The sequence below is a fragment of the Lampris incognitus genome, chromosome 6, assembly GCF_029633865.1.
Source record: "Lampris incognitus isolate fLamInc1 chromosome 6, fLamInc1.hap2, whole genome shotgun sequence".
Taxonomy (NCBI): Eukaryota; Metazoa; Chordata; class Actinopteri; order Lampriformes; family Lampridae; genus Lampris; species Lampris incognitus.
Window position 1 is genome coordinate 25,297,691 of NC_079216.1, and position 19,203 is coordinate 25,316,893.

Consider the following 19,203-nt stretch of genomic DNA (forward strand, 5'->3'; position numbering starts at 1 on the left):
GGAGGATGACGTAGAGGCAGATGAGGATAAGTGCATGTGAGCATGTAAGCTTTAGAGCTTACTCAACCTGGGGTCCTGTTCAAGGGCATGCCAGCCCACAACATTTATGCTGTGGCAGGCTGAACTTTGCCCCACACGTTCATCAGCTTTTATAGACTGGGCATCATACCTGCTGGTGCTGGTGTTGAGGATGGTGTTGTTCTCAACTTGGGCATTGCAGCAGGTGTCCATTAGGGGAAGGGGATCAGGAAGTGTCTGCCCCTGCAGTTGTCTGTCGGAGCAAGTCACGTTGGCCTCAGTTGTCAGCAATATGGGGGTTGTCTATATCTATATATTATTATATAATATATATATATATATATATATACACACACACACACACACACACACACACACACAGACATATATATATATATATATAAGTTGAGATACCCAATGGAGTTTGAAAGAGAAGGTAAGGGTACCTGATGTAACCCCGGTTTTCTGATAAGATAGTGAGGTAACACAATACATTTCCCTCATTGTTGTATGTGGAGGAAGTCTAGCTGCAACTGTGACCTGCAGTCGCTTAATGAGAGGAGGGGACTCCCTTGGTCACAGCAGTAATTGGTCTATCTTCAATGGGTTTGGTGTGATTGGAGATTCTGTGGTCTGACCACTAGAGAGCACTCTCCTATGGATTAAGGTACCTATAGCAGAACTACGATTACATGAAGTTACCCAAATTTTCAGCCTGGACAGTTAAATTACAACAGAACATATGCATCTTTTGGGAATGCAGGCACTCAAACACATGACTATACAGCAAAATCGACCAAGTACTGCCATTTCATTCACAAATCACAAGACAAGGAAACAATGGATGAAATCATCTCAAGCCAGTGTATGACTCAACACTATGGCAATATTTGTGTTCACTGAAAACCACCCGAGCAGACAGCACACCAGTTATTACTGATACATAATAATGTGACTGACTAGGTATAGATTTACAGCAATGCCATCTTAAGGCACTGCACATAGCACAGCTGAATGCAGGTTTCAAAATAAGGCTGGATGTCACAAAACTTCCTGTGGCTCAATGAGTCCAAGTCTGAAGTCCTTTTATTCGGCCCCTCTAACCTAACTGGTGACCAGGAAGAGTCTAGGGAACCTGTCCTCCAATATTAAGCACTTTGCCCACAATTTGGGTGTCTTCTTTTGACTCCAAGCTCCATTTTGACCCACAAATAACCAAGGCTGTACAGTCTTGATTTCTCTAAATTAGGAACATCGCAAAAGTTAAATAATTTCTATCGCAAACCTTGAAAAAGTCATCCATGCATTCATCTCATCATGTCTGGATTATTTTAACTCCCTGTATTCACGGTTAAGTCAAAATTTGACCAAAGATTCTAGCCAGGTTAGCCATTTTTTGGAATAGCAGTTGATAACAATACACATTATGGGATATTTTTCACATACAAACACCATAGCAACATGTCCATGTAGAGAAATTGGGCAGCACTGTGAGTACGACTGATTTAATGAGACACAAATAAGACAGAAGTCCTAATAAATAGTATATTACTACAGCTTTCAAACTGTTGATGCACGGAACAGCTGTCTTGGATTTTGAGGTCGGGATTGGTGAGGTTCTTCCGACTTTCTGAGTCAGAAATCCGACTTCATGGGGCGTTGCAGTTGAAATTTCTGACTGGGAACTCGGAAATTCCGACTTCCCAGTTCAAATAGAATGCACCGTTGGTGACTTTGCTGCAACGTCATGTGTTAGCTGGGCTGCTATGACAGTTAAACAGCCTCACACAGCCGCCATAGGAAGTAAACAAAACTAAGCTATATTAAATACGTTTATTTTTTAACACGTTAAATATTTCAGTTGCAAAAATTAACATGTTAAGTTATAACTAGTGCTGTCAAAAATATTTATATACATGTATCTTTATATTTTCAGTTATAACTTGCAAATTATTTTATGTGTTTGCATTTGTGTGTGCGTTTCTGCCTATGTTCGTGTGTGTATCTGTGTTTGCATGCAACCATAAGTTCACGTGCGTGTTTGTGTGTACCTGGAATACTTTCGGAGCCGAAACAAGGCAGGCCAAAGCAGAAGAGAGGGTCGCTCCAAATATTCCTGCTGTAATCAGGGGGGCAAAACCTGACACCATGCTCATTATCTGGAGTGAGAAGGGGAGTGAGTTACTGTTGAATATCCATGCTCTTTTTGTCGTTGTTAATGTACTACAAGACCTTTATTTATGAGAAAAGTCAATCAACATGTCCACATTGCAGTTGAGAAGCAGAAACAGAGAGGGCAGGAGAGATACAAAAAAAAGTTATGAACAGATAAATGTAAAAGAAAGTCAGACAATTACCCTGGATCACATTCTACTCAATTTTCTGTATTGTGACTGTGTGTGTTAGTATGTAAAGATGTGCAAGCCTGTGTTTTTTGAGGGGGGTTGTTCACATGCATGCATCCATGAATTCATGTGTGCATGTTTGTGTATTCACCTGGTAGTAGTTACTGAGACCATATGCACATGTGCCATTGATGGTACAGTCAGTAAAGTCCCATCCATAATGACAAGCTAAACCAACACAGCCATCACCAGTAGATGGGGAAAGTGTGTCATTTAGCAGACCAGATGCATCACGTACCACACAAGCGCCTGATGAAGGACAGAAGCACCTACTCATTCACTTACAAAGACATATACATATGCAGGCTGATGTTGACTATTAAAGATACTACATACTCAAGCAGGCTAACATGCTTACTGAAGATCATGAAAGCAGACGTTTTTGTTGCTTAGCCATTCTTTAATGGTCAAAAGTGGGGCCAAACAATTTAATTTTAAACAAGAAACGTGTTTATGTCAAACAACCCTTCACCATTTCTTGCACATCCTAACATGTAGAAAAAAGAAAAAAAAAAGGACAAAACTCGCAGCTGTCTGAACAATTTATCTTTGGTGACAGAGCAGCATTGAACAGTGGGATTTCTGAGAGGCACTTCTTTGCCCACAAAAACCTGATTATTGGGGTGACAGTACCAATGGTGGCAGTGATGATAAGGTAAGACAGTGTGGTCCAAAAGATAGCCATCAGTGTTCCTCTAGGTATGGCCACTGTAGGGTCCTGAGGTGATAGAAGAAGGTAAGGTAAGAAGGTGAAGAGGGTCACGGCAAGGCAATAAATAATTCCTGTCTTTCTTTTCATCTTTCTTTTCTTTCCCAGTTTTATTATATTTGAGATAACCTCACACATTAAAGCCATTTCTAACTTGTTCAGAGTTTGAAAATGTCAAAGATGTGTCTTAAAAAGCATCAAAATGCCTGAAAACCTATTTCCTGAATTATCTTCTTACTATAAGCAACGCGTTCCTGAATAAACATACTACTGACTGCAAAATGAAAAACACTTTTAGCAATTCCAAGTAAGATGTTAGCTCTCTTTTCACTGGTTTGAAGTAAGTGGGACTTATTTGGAGTTTGCTGACAACATTTAATGAAGTTGCTAGGAAAAAGGGAAAGAGGAAGGCCAAAGAGGAGGTTCATGGATGTGGTGAGGGGCCATATGCAGGTGGACAAGAGGAAGATGCAGAGGACAGGAAGAGATGGAGACAGATGATCCTCTGTGGTGGCCCATAATGGGAGCAGCCAAGAGAAAAAGAGGTTGAAAACATTTAATTCACATGATCTATTGTACCAGCTGAGATTAGAGCCACTTACGTCAGCTACACCTTTACCACTCCAGCGAGACAGTTAGCATTACCTGCACCTTCAATATGCAACAAAAGTTGGCAGTAAACAGACAAAGGTCATAGAACACAAAGTAATTTACAAACACAAGGTTATCAAAATTAGAAAGATTAAAGCCAACTTGCAGCTTAGCGTTATAATAACCAAGAATTGAAATTTGGGGTTTTCATGTTTCATAAATTAAAAAAACTGACAATTGACATGAGAGAGAAAACTGGCAACACTTTATTCCATCCCACACAACCAACAGAGATGAACATATGCCTGTGAAAAGCACCAAGACAAACAAAAGAAAAAAACTACATGGGCCAACCTCGCTTTCTCCATACCATGACTATTCAGTAGATTTTGCCATTGCAAAAACAGAAAAATTGGTCACATCTAAACAGCTAATGTAAGTGTGGTGTTCTTATTTCTAAGAACATTACACCACCACATTACACCCAATATACAAAATACACATCCTTCCTACTCCACATAATGTATGTAACTTCTGTGAACAACCACACGTGACCTCTTAACCTTTTTTTTTCTTTCTCAATTTCCCCCCTTTTTCTCCCCAGTTGTATCTGGCCAATTACCCTGCTCTTTTTGAGCCGTCCTGGTCGCTGTGCCACCCCGTCTCTGCCGATCTGGGGGGCGCCCCGATTAACAAGAGAAGGCGCTAGTGCAGCGACCAAGACAAATACCCACATCCAATTTCCCACCCGCAGACACGGCCAATTGTGTCTGTAGGGACACCCAGAGCCCTAGAAAGAGAGAGTCTTTACAATGCCCTGGTGTCCTTCATGGCCTAGCTGTAGCACTCTGTGTTCAAGAGATGCAGGGATGACTATATTCATGCCTCGCAGGATGATGGCATCAGTGTGTGACACAGTGAACTCATTACAGATTTGTTTGTACTTCTTGAGTGTTTCAGTGTGCTGTGTGTCATTTTCAACTTTGTACCATGTATTGTCTCCGATGTAGGTACTGACCTTCTGCAGGACTAGGTCTTTAAGTGTTTCATCTTCTGTCTCTGTGAGGGCATTGCTTTGGGTGTGGCTTGTTGTGCCACGAAGTTCACATACTCCTTCACCACCTTCTCTGCTCTTGTGTTCCCAGTTGTCTGCACTGGAACAGGGTGACAGGATATGTAGTCCGCAAGGTTCTCCGCTCCTTTTCTGTATTCTACCCTGAAGTTGTAGGGCTGTAGTCTCAGTCCCCATCTTTCGATCCTGGTGGGTGGTTTCAATTGGGGGTTGTTCCAGATCACCTCGAGTGCCTTGTGGTCTGTGACAAGGGTGAAAGGGTTGCCATACAGGTACAGGTGGAAGTGTTCACAACTCCAAACGATGGCCAGTGTTTCTCTCTGTTTGCGAGGAGCGTCTTTCCACATCACTGAAGGCACGGCTGGCATAGGCTATGGTGCATCTCTCCCCTTCTTCCTTTTGGTAGAGAATGGCACTCAGGCTGGCATCCACGACAAGTTCTGTGTCTTTGCTAGGGTCAAAATATGACATTACTGTGTTGCTGGTCAGGCTTTTTTTGATGGTCTATAGTGCTTTGTCTTGCTCTGGGCCCCAGTGCCACTGTGTGTCTTTTCTGGTCAGCTTGCGTAGTGGTGCTGAAATTGAAGCAGTCTTTGATAAAGCATGAGTAATAGTTGGCCATACCTAGTAGGCTCCTGACTTCAGTCAGGTCTCGTGGGTTGCCGGCTTGCTGAATGGCGGTGACTTTTTTGGGGTCAGCTGAGATTCCACCGGCTGAGAAGATGAACCCGAAAAACTTGAGCTTGGACTTGTTAAACTCACACTTATTCTTGTTGAGCATAAGCCCTCTCTCTTTCAGTCTCTGGAACACCGCTCTGAGGCTGCTGTCACAGTCAGTCTGTGTTTTCCCATTGAAGATGATGTCATCACTCAGGTTCTTCACCCCTTTGATCCGTTGTAGTGTCTGGCAGATTGCATTCTGAAACACCTCCGCTGCTGAAGATATCCCAAAGTTCAGGTGCTTGTAGCATTTCAAGCCTAGGTGTGTTGTGAACATCATGATGTACCTGCTGTCCAGGTGGAGTTCAAGCTGATGGTATCCAGCTGTCAGGTCAAGTTTGGAGAAGACTGTCATGTCGACACATACTCTCACCTTGTCTGGATCTTTTGGCTTCGGTGGTGTGACGATGGTTGAGAACCATGGCATAGGGCAGGGATAGGCAACATGGTACAGAAAGGTCTGGTGTGGGTGCAGGTCTTTGTTCCAACCAAAGAGTTCACACCTGAATCTACAAATCAAGGTCCTTAGCAAAGATTATTGGTTGACTAATAGAATCAGGTGCGTAACTGCTTGGTTGGAACAAGACTACTGGTTGGTCTATAGAATCAGGTGTACAACTGCTTGGTTGGAACAAAGACCTGCACCCACACCGGACCTTTCTGGACCATGTTGCCTATCCCTGGCATAGGGCCTGTGACTGTTTCAATGAAGTCATCATCTTCTAGCTTTTTCAATTCCTCTTCAACTTTCTGTCGGATGTGAAATGGCACTCACCTGTGTGGCTGACAGGTCGGCTGAATGTCGGTGTTGATGTGCAGCTTAACTTGAAAGTCTTTTAACTTGTCAATGCCTTGAAACAGCTGTGGGTAGCTGTCTACCAATTCATCTGCTACTGTTTGGCTGCTTTGGGAGGTCACACCATTCACGATTTTGACGAGGTCTAGCTCCTCAGCTGTTTTGTAGCCTAGCAGAGAGCAGCTGTCACCAGTCATCACATAGAATTTGGCTTTAGTCTTTTTGTCTCCTGCTTCTGTGTTGTATGTGAATACACTGGCTATGGGCAGTGGTTTAGTGCAGCCATAAGGGAATATCCTGATATCAGCTGGGGTAAGTTGTGGGCGTGGTCTCAGTGTACCAAGCACCTTTTCACTAATGATGTTCACTGCAGCCCCTGAGTCTATCAGTGCTGAAATCCTAACATCATTCAGTCTAATGTACGTATGTCTGTGGCTGCATAGCATTGTTGCTGCCACTGGCTGCAAACACATATGTCTCGTCACTGCAAGATGAATCTTGTGTGTTAACACTGTGTTGTTGTGCTGTTAATGTTATACACTTTCTTGTGCATTTTTAATTGCTTACTGTCTCTGGGGTTCAGTTCAAGTCTTTTCTAGGTTGCTTTTACTTTGACCCGCACTGCTTTGCAAAGTGATTCAGCTTGCTGCATGTTTTACTGTCTTTCCCTTTTGCTGGGCATTCTCCATCGTGAGGGTATTTTCCACCGCAATTCCGGCACTGGTTGTTGGGCTTGGCTCTCCCTGACACAGCTACACTCTGTTCCATGCCTGCTGCTTGCTGCTCAGACAATTCCAGTGATCTCCATGCTCTAGCAGTTCATCCAGGCTGCTATCAGGCTCCCTGAACGCTCGTCTGCGTAGCCTCGTTGAAGAGCAGCTTTGAATCAGTTACACTTTAATGTCCTTGTCGACGTCATTAAACGCACAATTCTTCGCTAGCATACGTAGTCTTGTACAGTATGTGTCTAACCTGGCTGTTGAACTGCCTTTATAAACATGTACACTTGGTATTGCGCATTCCTTTTTGGCATGAAGTTCTTTCTTAGCTTCTGCTTTACCTCAGCAAACTTGTCTGCCTCTGCTGCTAGCGTGTCAGAAATGTCATGCATGCGCTCTCCTGCTAAGGCAGTAGTATAATTTTCGGACCTCTGCACCCATTTGGTCCAGCGTGGTCCTACTGCGCTTGAATCTGTTTCTGTGTCGAAAGCTGGCATAGCAACGGTGTTTGCGAGTGACATTTTGAATTTAGTCTTTTGCTAGCCACTCATTCAGTCTCTTGTGTTAGCCACTGGTGGTCGTCCGTTGGTTAGCTTAGCACTTCATTTTGTTCGGTTTAGTTTTCCACTCTTTTTCTTTACTTGTGTGTAGATGTAACATGGTTAAAAACGTCATAACCAAAAAATGTTATATAATTACACAAAGTATCACCACATGATTATTATTATTATTATTATTATTATTTTCATTGCCAACATTGTTATTTTATTATATCATCAGAAAACGGTTATAGTAGCCTCTCCTTGTTGTGACACCATTTCCTGTTAGTAGCCCCGCCCTGTTGTGACGCCATTTCCTGTTAGTAGCTATAAAACGTATGCCCCCCCCCCACCGACTTCTGCCTCTTTCCCGCTTTGGACATTTAGAAAGAGGTATGTGTTCATTTTGTCTGCCCCTGTAATTTATTTTATCCATTCCTAATGTGTCTTATGTCTAATGTGGGTCCCAATTCTTGCGTAGGCTACAGCAGGAGCTGATCTGACGTTTTCCGAAACCTGTCCTGTTTTGTTTATATGTGACAGGTGTGGTGGACACGTATTGGGGACAGAATTCAACCCAGGAACTAAGGGTTAAGTCATGGTTGCCCTGGCAGGTTAACGCAGGGTTAAGTTATGGTTGTCCAGCCAGTTTTCTGGTTATTCTTGCCACCTCCGCTCAGTCGAGCTGGGTTTGGTTGTCTCTCTGATTTACCGTGGATTAAAGAAAGTTGCCTACACGGCTAAAGTGTGAACCTACGGTCTTCTCCGTTCCTTCGGCTCTACACAGGTATGTTTTATTTATTTTCGTAAAAAAAATTGTGTTGCGAGCTACGCGCTCTTTCCCGCTTTGGACATGTAGAAAGAGGCTACAGCAGGAGCTGATCTGACATTTTCTGAAACCTGTCCTGTTTTGTTTATATGCGACAGAATACAGATCCCATGCATGAGAGAAGTTGTCCTGTCTTTCCTACACAATGCATTGAGAAAGTACACCGGTCACACTTGGTGCCGTATGACCCGTCCGATCCGTCGTCGCCGATGAGAAAGCGTCGCCACCTGCTGCAACCGCCGTCTTTTCTCAGTCCACCCCGCTCCATTCATGGTATCAGGGTTAGCCTGCTATGCTAATAGTGCTACAGATGTTAGCCAGCTAGCTAAGCTCCCTGTTGAATGGTGACGACTGTGTGCGGGGGAGGGGAGATCGTATTGGGAGGATTTTTTTTTCTGTCGAGTTTTTTTTTTCTTTTCCGCAAATTGTGCTGGCTAGAGCTGTGTATGTTTATTTATGGGTGAAAGAGAATTCGTTTTGTTTTAGGTAAACTATGTCCTGTGATCTTGTTAGGGTATTTGAAGCCATAGGCTAGATGTTTTGATGCTGTGAATTTGTTTGCTTTTGTTTCATTTTGTTTGTTTATGCACTGTTATAGCCTAATTGAGACATGTCTAGCAGAGATATTTTCAATACACCCGTTAGCTCTTTCTCTGATAGGCATGATGTTACTGATGGTGTGGGAAGGGGACAGTTCATTCATGGTATGGGAAGGGGACAGTCCACTAGTGTGGGTAGAGGGCAGTTAGTATTGCCGGTTGGGTATGGGAGAGCTAGGTTTAGGTCCATGTGTCCTGTTGTGGGTGGCCTTGATCAGGGGAATGATGAGTCACTGTTTAGTGTGTCAGGTCCCTCTGCCAGTTCAACACCTATTGTACACGCCCCCCACTTGTCTCAGCAGACTTCCCCCCAAGTTGTTGTTAGTACTGAAACACTGGGCAGTGTTATTACTGATTTAGCTAAGCAGATTAGTGACAATATCGCTGCTAGCTTCCATGCCATGCACCTGGCCAGCAGCCCCCAGTCTCAGTCCAAGCGTCTAGACAACCAGAATGTAACTATCAATCCCACACAACTTAAAGTCGTAGTCCAGTCAGAGTCCAAGCCCCCTCTCCTTTTTAAAGGTAACAAGTCTGAGACATTTTCCATTCATGAGTGGGAAGATATGATGAGCTACACGAGCAGGATGGCCTGCGGCTCAGATGCTGAGAGGTATGACCTGATAATGAGCAGGCTGAGTGGTAAAGCTTGAGATGTGGTGAAAGTGTCACTCCGTATTCGTCCTGGAGTCAGTCCAGCTGAGCTTCCTACCACAATATTTGACATCCTCAAACGCAATTTCAGCAATTCCAGCATGTCTATGAAGGACTTTTATGGGACTGTGCCGCGCGTGTCAGAGAGTGCAATGGATTATTGGATCCGACTGAACAAAGCCATCGATGTTGCTGATGAGAGCCTCCGCAGGCGAGACAAGAGTGTTGAGGATCCGAGTGCTGAAGTAGTCATCACTCATTGCCCTGACCCCAGACTGGCAGTGTATTTCCAGTTCAAGCCCGTGGAGCAGTGGACAGCAGCTGAAGTCCAGGAGAGGTTGGGTGATCATGTGAGGAGTCTGAAGAGCACAGCTGCCCATCCCCAACACGCAAACGTCTCAGTCTGCACACATGAATGGATGGTGCCAGCCCCTCACTGTGGCACACAGCACCAGCCTGTCGTGGTAACCTCTCCACCGGTTTCGTCTGCACCTGCCACTGCATATACTCTTGTTCCCAGTCAGTCTCAACAACCCCCTGTGTTGGCCGCTCAGTCTCCTCCTATGCCCACTGTGCCTGTTACTGATGCGAACGTTCAGCAGGTTACCGCCCTGTTTGACAAGGTCCTGTCTCTGTGTACGGCAACGCTAGCTGCCTCGGGCCAGGCTCCCACCCAGTCCCAGAACTACTCTCATCGGTCTCAGAGTAACTCCCGCCGGCCCCAGATCCAACCCCGCCAGTCAGGAGGCTATTCCAGCATGCCAGAACGCACTCACACTCAGTCCAGTTCCCCATGCTCAGTGTGTGGTGACAGTAGTCACACGACCTATTCACACTGCAGGTTTCACAGACTTTGTCTCCACTGTCATCAGCCTGGGCACTTTATGAATGTATGCCCCACGGGCCCCCAGCCCCCAGTTACGCCAGCACAGTCTCCCGCTGCAGATTTAAACTAGAGCGCCCGTGTGATGAGAGGGGTAGCAGGGGCAATAGTGATTTAACCCTCATTAAAGAAGAAGACTTGCATTCACTTTATGTACAGACCTGTAGTGCATTACCTGGAGATGAGATAGTCATACTGACAGGCTCTCAGAGAGTACAGCTGAGTAGTGAGTTGTTTTATGCTCCTGTTAAGATTGATGACAAAGTTGTGTTGAAAGGTATGCTAGATTCGGGCAGTATGTCATGTACCCTCAGTGAAGCTGCAGAGAGTGAGCTTAGAGATTCTGGGGCTCTACCCTGTCCCCAGCCAGCGTCACCCAATGTTGTCCTTGTTGGTTGTGGTATGACTAGACCAAAGTGCATTTATGAGTTGGAGATTGTTGTTTATGGTTTTAAATTCACTGTTCCATCATTCGTTGTTCCGAACCAAAAGGATGAGTTTATTGTAGGGAGCAATGTTCTCAGACCTATCATTCAGAAAATGAAGGGGGATGACATGTACTGGAAGCTTATCTCCTCAAGCAACACTGACCCTGATTGTGAGCAGTTTCTCCAGCTGCTGAGCTGTATTACCCGGTGGTCGGGCCCGGAGGTGCCAGATGTTGTGGGTACTGTGCGACTGAGAGGCTGTCACACTCCTCCCCCAGTGCAAGTATGTGGTGTGGGGGAAGCTGCCCAGTGGGTCTCCTATCTCACCTGGGAGTACCGTGATGGTGGAGCCGACTGCTGCACGTTCGACGCCCAGAAACATCCTGGTGGGACGAGTTGTGACACCCATGTGGGGGGACCGCTGGGTGCCTGTCAAAGTATTGAACCCGACACCTAAACCCATAACACTGCGCCGGAACGCCAAGATAGCTGATGTTTTCCCCTGCCTGGCTGTGGAAGATTTGCCTATCACTCAGGGGATGTACAGATCGGGTATCGACGCCTCTGACTCACCTAGTTTGCCTCCACAGTCAGCTGGAGACCCGGTGCAGCTGCTGAAGGATTGTGGCTTGGGAGACATTGATGTTGATGGCTGTGAGGTAACTGAGAGTTGTAGGAGGAAGTTGGCTGAACTTGTGCTCTCTTATGGAGAACTTGTGGAGAAGCGAAGGGGTTCGTCCACCGAATCCATCTCTCTGATGACCACCCCTTCCGCCTCCCTTACCGCCGTGTCCCCCCCCAGCCACTATCAACAGCTGAGAGAGGTGCTGTCAGACATGGAGATGAATGGCATTATCAGTAAATCGATCAGTTAGTATGCCTCCCCCCTCGTGACGGTCTGGAAAAAGAATGGAGACCTGAGGATCTGCACCGACTTTCGATGTCTCAATGCCGAGACTGTCAAAGACGCTCACCCGTTGCCCCATCAGGCGGACTGCCTCGCTGCCCTGGGAGGAAACGCCCATGCATGAGAGAAGTTGTCCTGTCTTTCCTACACAACGCATTGAAAAAGTACACCGGTCACAAAGAGTGTGTCATTCGTCATCCTTTTGTCCTCGTCGCCAATGTGATGTTCTCGTGTGTAACACAAATAGGCAGACAACTTATTAAACAAACGCGGAACTTTACTGGAGAAGCTCAGGCTCAGCACATACAGACAGACTGTGAACTACTGTCTAACTAACTGATTTCCGGGTTCTGCCTCCCGTAATGTATGACAGCAATACGTCACTGTCATAAACGTTACACCCTCTTCAGATCAAACTTCATGCAGTAACCAGTCACTTTCCATTTTACATCCTCGTCGCAAAATGTAGTGTTCTTATTTCAAGTAACACTAAAAACATTACACTGCTCAAGCTACTAACGTGCTGCTTTATTCCGTATTCCAATATACAATGAATATACTTCCCACTCCACATAATGTAACGTAACTTCCATGAACAACCACACGTGACCTCTTAGCCTGTTAACTCTTTACCTCCTAGAGGTGACATACACTACACGTACAGTGCATCCGGAAAGTATTCACACCCCTTCACGTTCCCACATTTTGTTCTGTTACAGCCTTATTCCAAAATGCATTAAATTCCCTTTTTTTCTCATCAATCTACATACAATACCCCATAATGACAAAGCAAAAAAGGTTTTGTAGAAATTTTTGCAAATTTATTAAAAATAAAAAACTGAAATATTGCATGTACATAAGTATTCACACCCTTTACTCAGTACTTGGTTGAGGCACCCTTGGCAGCGATTACAGCCTCAAGTCTTCTTGGGTATGAAGCTACAAGCTTGGCATGGCTATATTTTGGGTATTTCTCCCATTCTTCTCTGCAGATGCTCTCGAGCTCTGTAAGGTTAGATGGGGAGCATCGCTGCACAGCTATTTTCAGGTCTTTCCAAAGATGTTCAATGGGGTTCAAGTCTGGGCTCTGGATGGGCCACTCAAGGACGTTCACAGACTTGTCTCGAAGCCACTCCTAAGTTGTCTTGGCTGTGTGCTTAGGGTCGTTGTTGTGTTGAAAGGTAAACCTTTGCCCCAGTCTGAGGTCCTGAGCGCTCTGGAGCAGGTTTTCATCAAGGATCTCTCTGTACTTTGCTCCATTCATCTTTCCCTCGATCCTTACTAGTCTCCCAGTTCCTGTCGCTGAAAAACATCCCCACAGCATGATGTTGCCACCACCATGCTTCACTGTAGGGATGGTATTAGCAAGGTGATGAGAGGTGCCTGGTTTCCTCCAGATGTGACGTTTGGCATTCAGGCCAAAGAGTTCAATCTTGGTTTCATCAGACCAGAGAGTCTTGTTTCTCATGGTCTGAGAGTTCTTTAGGTGCTTTCTGGCAAACTCCAAGTGGGCTGTCATGTGCTTTTTTACTGAGCAGATGCTTCTGTCTGGCCACTCTACCATAAAGGCCTGATTGGTGGAGTGCTGCAGAGATGGTTGTCCTTCTGGAATATTCTCCGATCTCCACAGAGGAATGCTGGAGCTCTGTCAGAGTGACCATCAGGTTCTTGGTCACCTCCCTTGCCAAGGCCCTTCTCCCCCGATTGCTCAGTTTGGCTGGGCGGCCAGCTCTAGGAAGAGTCCTGGTGGATCCAAACTTCTTCCATTTACAAATGATGGAGACCACTGTGCTCTTCGGGACCTTCAAAGCTGTAGACATTTTTTTGTACCCTTCCCCAGATGTGCCTCGATACAATCCTGTCTCGGACGTCCACAGACAATTCCTTTGACTTCATGGCTTGGTTTCTGCTCTGACATGCACTGTCAACAGTGGAACCTTATATAGACAGGTGTGTACCTTTCCAAATCATGTCCAATCAATTGAATTTACTACGGGTGGACTCCAATCAAGATGTAGAGACATCTCAAGGATGATCAGTGGAAACAGGATGAACCTGACCCCAATTTTGAGTGTGATAGCAATGGGTGTGAATACTTATGTACATGCAATATTTCAGTTTTTTACTTTTAATAAATTTGCAAAAAAATTCTACAAAACCCTTTTCACTTTGTCATTATAGGGTATTGTGTGTAGATTGATGAGAAAAAAAAAGGAATTTAATCCATTTTGGAATAAGGCTGTAACATAACAAAATGTGGGGAAAGTGAAGGGGTGTGAATACTTTCCGGATGTACTGTATAGCCAAACTAACACATACTATATCCAAATTAAATCTAAACTAAAAATAACTTTCCAAGGGAGCAAACGTCAGCCAGGATGACTGTCGGAACAGCCAGTCTAAATGGGCTAGCAGTTAGCTTAGTCTTCCACATCCTGTCAGACCGCCCTTGGTGTTTCCTCTTCGGGTGCAGCTCCGGGCAGGGGCTGTGGTCCTTGGGCCCACCAGACGCAGCAGACCAGGCTCCCTCAGCCAATCCAACGCCAGCTTTCCCAGCCAGACACCCTTGACGCACCTACCCGCACTCCACACGACGACACCAAAAACACCACAGTCAATACCAGGCGAGGCCGCCACCAGACTGCCCTCAGTGTTATCTGAACAACCGGTCTGCATGGGCTAGCAGTTAGCGTAGCCTGCCCCAATTCCACATCCTGTCAGACTGCCCTCAGTGTTTCCTCCTCGGGCGCAACTCCAAGCAGGGCCATGGTCTCTGGGCACAGGACGCAGCAGACCAAGCTCTCCCAGCCGATCCAGCGCCTGCTCTCCCAGCCATCAAACAAAGACAAAACTTAGACGCAGATGTGGACAATGACACCGCATGGACAGTACTGAGTGAGGGTGCCGCAAACGTGAATTCGCGCCACCACCTTCCCACAGTGGTACTGGGTGAGGCCGCTGCAAACATGAATTCACGCCGCCATCTTCCCACACTGGAAGCGGAAGGGCTTGATAAAATTAAAAATGAAAGAGTCAGATTGGAACTTAGATTGTGAACTTGGATACAGGATGTATACATTTATCAAGGGATGATTGCTGAGGTCTGTTATTCATATGATGACCCAGGGTGGAAAGACAGCCAGTTTGGGTCAGCCTGACATTTGACCTCCCCCCAAACATTCCTTAAGAGTTGAAAGTTATAACATCCTTTTCCCATAGGAAGGTTGTTTGGTAATACAAGGGTTCCCTTTGTTGTGAGAAGGTTTGATCACATTGTTTGTTTACTTCTCCTGAATGCATTGTATTTGATAAATAATAAACAAGAGATATGTGCACTCATTCCAGTCAGTCTGATCATTCTCCAGCACCAACTTCAGCATTGCTTTTAGTGGTCCCTTTAGCTTATTTTTAGGTAAGGAAAACTCCAGAAGTTCAATTACAATGATAACTCCAAGCTACATATTGGCTTTCATCTCTCTGTATCTACTCATAAAAACCCTTTTCATGTAACATTTCTTTTGTTCTATAATGTTGATACGGTTATTGCTGACTTGGGTAACTGTCTCTCTGGAGCATTGTTAAGATATAGAGGACCTTGGCAACCTCCAACATAGTCCCAAATGAAAGATTTCCACAAAAATTACTCATTGTGAATTACATGCTCCGGCAAATCTGAGCCAGTGAAGTCATGTACTGTCAGGGAGACCTGTGTTCTGGCAACTCTTGATTTAAAAATTAAGCACTGTGGAGGACTCCATAACTTATAGTAAGAAACTGAACAAGGAATAAGTACTCAAGGCCTTAAATTAAATTAAATTACATTTGTTGCTGCAGGGGGGAAAATAGTTAAACTCTCTGCACAAAATCATTGAGTATAAAGTGCATGACATTTCTCAAACAGAAACAGGGTGCGGGTCTCAAAAAGGGTAAGGGTGAAAAACAGTGAAGGAAATATGGAACGAAATGAGAAAAAGCGCTACATAAACATTTACAGAACAAAACAATACCTTCAAATCTCCAGATATGTTGGCGCCAGCCAGGATGCCCGTGGCTGAAGGGAAGAAAATTGAGAACATGCCAAAGAAACTGCCCTCTGACCCTCGCCAGCCAGGCACAAAATTGGCAACAAAGATGTCCGCTGTATGGGGTGAAGTGGATAGGGTTGTAAGTTGGATATTTGTTTAATTTGCTAGAGTGCTTCCAAATAGGGATTTATTAAGTCAAATAATTCCTGAAATTTCTATCATTATTAAAAAGATATCAGTGCATATCATTGAAGTATTTAACGTCTGCTAACCTTCTGCTACCAATATACAAACAAAAAAATAACACAATTTTCAATCTTTTGTTTTTTTGTGAAGATGTCATTGTTTTTGTAAAAAGAAAGTGAGATATAATTATGATGGCATTTAAAATGTTGCAATCAGAGAAACAAACTATACAAATTTCTCTACAATTCCTAATGTGATATTCTCAAGTTAAGCACCAAGTTGTCACCTTTGTAGCTAAAGAATCCCTTGGCTTGTTTCTGGGGCGAGGCAGGAATAATAGTTCCAACAATGTAGTTGGCAAATGACACCATAATGACCAGGAAGAACAGAATTTGGGCCTGAGGCAAACACACACATTTAAACATACATACACATACAATTGTTTAAAGAAACTAATTTCCTTAAAATAATTGTAACAAAATGTGTTGTTGACAGTGTAACTCAAACCACAATTTCAGTCATTCTCTGGGTTTGATTTTAAGGAGATTTTCTAGTTGTACATAGGCAACATGTTCTCTTTCCCAACTCGTCAAATACGGTAGCTTGGTCAGTGGCCTTATACTTCAAACTATGGCGCTTGAAGTGCTCTTTTTTCATCAGTTTTGCACATGCAGGGGACAAATGTATAAAACATGTGTACACACAAAAAGTTTATTTACGCCACTTCCCACGCAGGTTTCCATATGTATGAAAATAACAGGCAGTGAGAATGTGCATACACCTTTCACACCATGCGTACCATATAGGCAGCCTTTTCACCAACATGGCACCGCAGACAGCAGCCACAGTTCTGTGCTCTCTAGTACTTTTTTCTACTACTACTACTACTACTTTCGGCTGTTCCCGTTAGGGGTCGCCACAGCTGATCATCCGTTTCCATTTCTTTCTGTCTTCTTCATCTGTCACATCAGCCACTTGCATGTCCTCCCTCACAACATCCATAAACCTCCTCTTTGGCCTTCTTCTTTGCCTCTTCCCTGGCAGCTCCATATTCAGCATCCTTCTCCCAATATACCAGCATCTCTCCTCCACACATGTCCAAGCCATCTCAATCTTGCCTCTCTTTCTTTGTCTCCAAACCGTCCAACTTGAGCGGTCCCTCTAATATTATCGTTCCTAATCCTGTCCTTCTTCGTCACCCCCAGTGAAAATCTTAGCATCTTCAACTCTGCCACCTCTAGCTCCACCTCCTGTTTTTTCATCAGTGCCACTGTCTCCAAACCATATAACAGCTGGTCTCACAACCATCTTGTAAACCTTCCCTTTAACTTTTGCTGGTACCCTTCTGTCGCAAATCACTCTTGAAACTCTTCTCCACCCACTCCATCCTGCCTGCACTCTCTTCTTCACCTCTCTCCTGCACTCCCTGTTACTTTGGACAGTTGACCCCAAGTATTTAAACTTATATGCCTTCATCAACTCCACTCCTTGCATCCTGACCATTCCACTGTCCTCCCTCTTATTCACGCATAGGTATTCTGTTTTGCTCCTACTGACTTTCATTCCTCTTTTCTCCTGTGCATACCTCCACCTCTCCAGACTCTCCTCAACCTGCACCCTACTCTTGCTACAGATCACAATGAACATCATCATCCATGGAGACTCCTGCCTGATCTTGTTCATCAACCTCTCCATCACCATTGCAAACAAGAAAGGGCTAAGAGCAGATCCTTGATGTAATCCCACTTCCACCTTGAACCCATCTGTGATTCCAACCGCACACCTCACCACTGTCACACTTCCCTCATACATATCCTGCACCACTCCTACATACTTCTCTGCAACTCCTGACTTCCTCATACAATACCACACCTCCTCTCTCGGCACCCTGTCATATGCTTTCTCTAAATCTACAAAGACACAATGTAACTCCTTCTAGGCTTCCCTATACTTCTCAATCAAAATTCTGAAAGCAAACATTGCATCTGTGGTGGTCTTTCGTGGCATGAAACCATACTGCTGCTCACTAATCATCACCTCTCCTCTTAACCTAGCTTCTATTACTATTTCCCATATCTTCATGCTGTAGCTGATCAACTTTATACCTCTGTAGTTGCTACAGTTCTGCACATTGCCCTTGTTCTTGAAAATTGGTACCAGTATGGTTCTTCTCCACTCCTCAGGCATCCTCTCACTTTCCAAGATTGTGTTAAACAATCTAGTTAAAAACTCCACTGCCATCTCTCCTAAACATCTCCACGCCTCCACAGGTATGTCATCAGGACCAACTGCCTTTCCATTCTTCATCCTCTTCATAGCTGCCCTCAATTACTCCTTGCTAATCCACTGCACTTCCTGATTAACTATCCCTACATAATGGCAAGGTTAACAGAATATGCAAATCCCCTTGTGGTTGTCTGTACGTTTGCATGTCGATATGCCCGTGCGCTGAGGTACTCTGTGTGTGTGTGTGTGTGTGTGAGAGAGAGAGTGTGTGTGCGTGCGTGCGTGCGTGCGTGCGTGTAGGAATTGATTTGATGTAGGTTTGTCTATGTAAACCTGCTGTAATGAACAAAGGGCATATCCCCATAGGATACATTTACTGATCTGTATTTTTTTTTCTTTATATTTACCTTGTCGGTGACTATTTCCCAACTTCACAATAAGCTATATATATACTATATATATGATATACACAATTACTTTGATAAGAGAGACATTGAGGTTAAGGTGCCGTTATCTTTGCTAGATTGTATTCGTAAGTTCTGCAGGAACCTGAGTGCTAACTGATGACACTAGTTGGTATGCTCGGTTTTATATCCAAGCAAATGCGAACATTTTTAAAGACTGTCTGTGAATGTTCTCATTCATCCAGGTCATGGTTATCCAAAGGAGTTGAATCAAGTGCAACTGGACTTGGTATATATCCGTGAAGACGTTTGCCTCTCATCCAAGAGGCTTCCTCAGTTCGTGCCTTTCTGACTAGACCAAGCTAGTCTGACTGGCTGGTGATGAGACTCAGAATTTATCCTATTTGGAGTCGTTGTCAGAGCTATAGATGTCCATGGCTCTTTGTGTTCCGCTGTTTAGCAACGCCTGTCACTAACAGAGCCATAGATATGA

At 44.5% G+C, this 19,203-nt stretch overlaps 1 protein-coding gene across 1 annotated transcript in view; it reads right to left on the reverse strand.

Annotated features, from left to right (window-relative positions):
• Positions 1 to 19,203, reverse strand: part of slc12a3 (solute carrier family 12 member 3) — a 173,401-nt gene that overhangs the window by 74,862 nt on the left and 79,336 nt on the right. The window contains exons 7-11 of the mRNA XM_056281635.1: positions 16,367 to 16,478; positions 15,877 to 16,007; positions 3,057 to 3,141; positions 2,515 to 2,672; positions 2,070 to 2,177 (exon numbers count right to left, since the gene is read on the reverse strand). Coding sequence (XP_056137610.1) covers positions 2,070 to 2,177; positions 2,515 to 2,672; positions 3,057 to 3,141; positions 15,877 to 16,007; positions 16,367 to 16,478 — 594 coding nt within the window. The remainder of the gene's footprint in view (positions 1 to 2,069; positions 2,178 to 2,514; positions 2,673 to 3,056; positions 3,142 to 15,876; positions 16,008 to 16,366; positions 16,479 to 19,203) is intronic.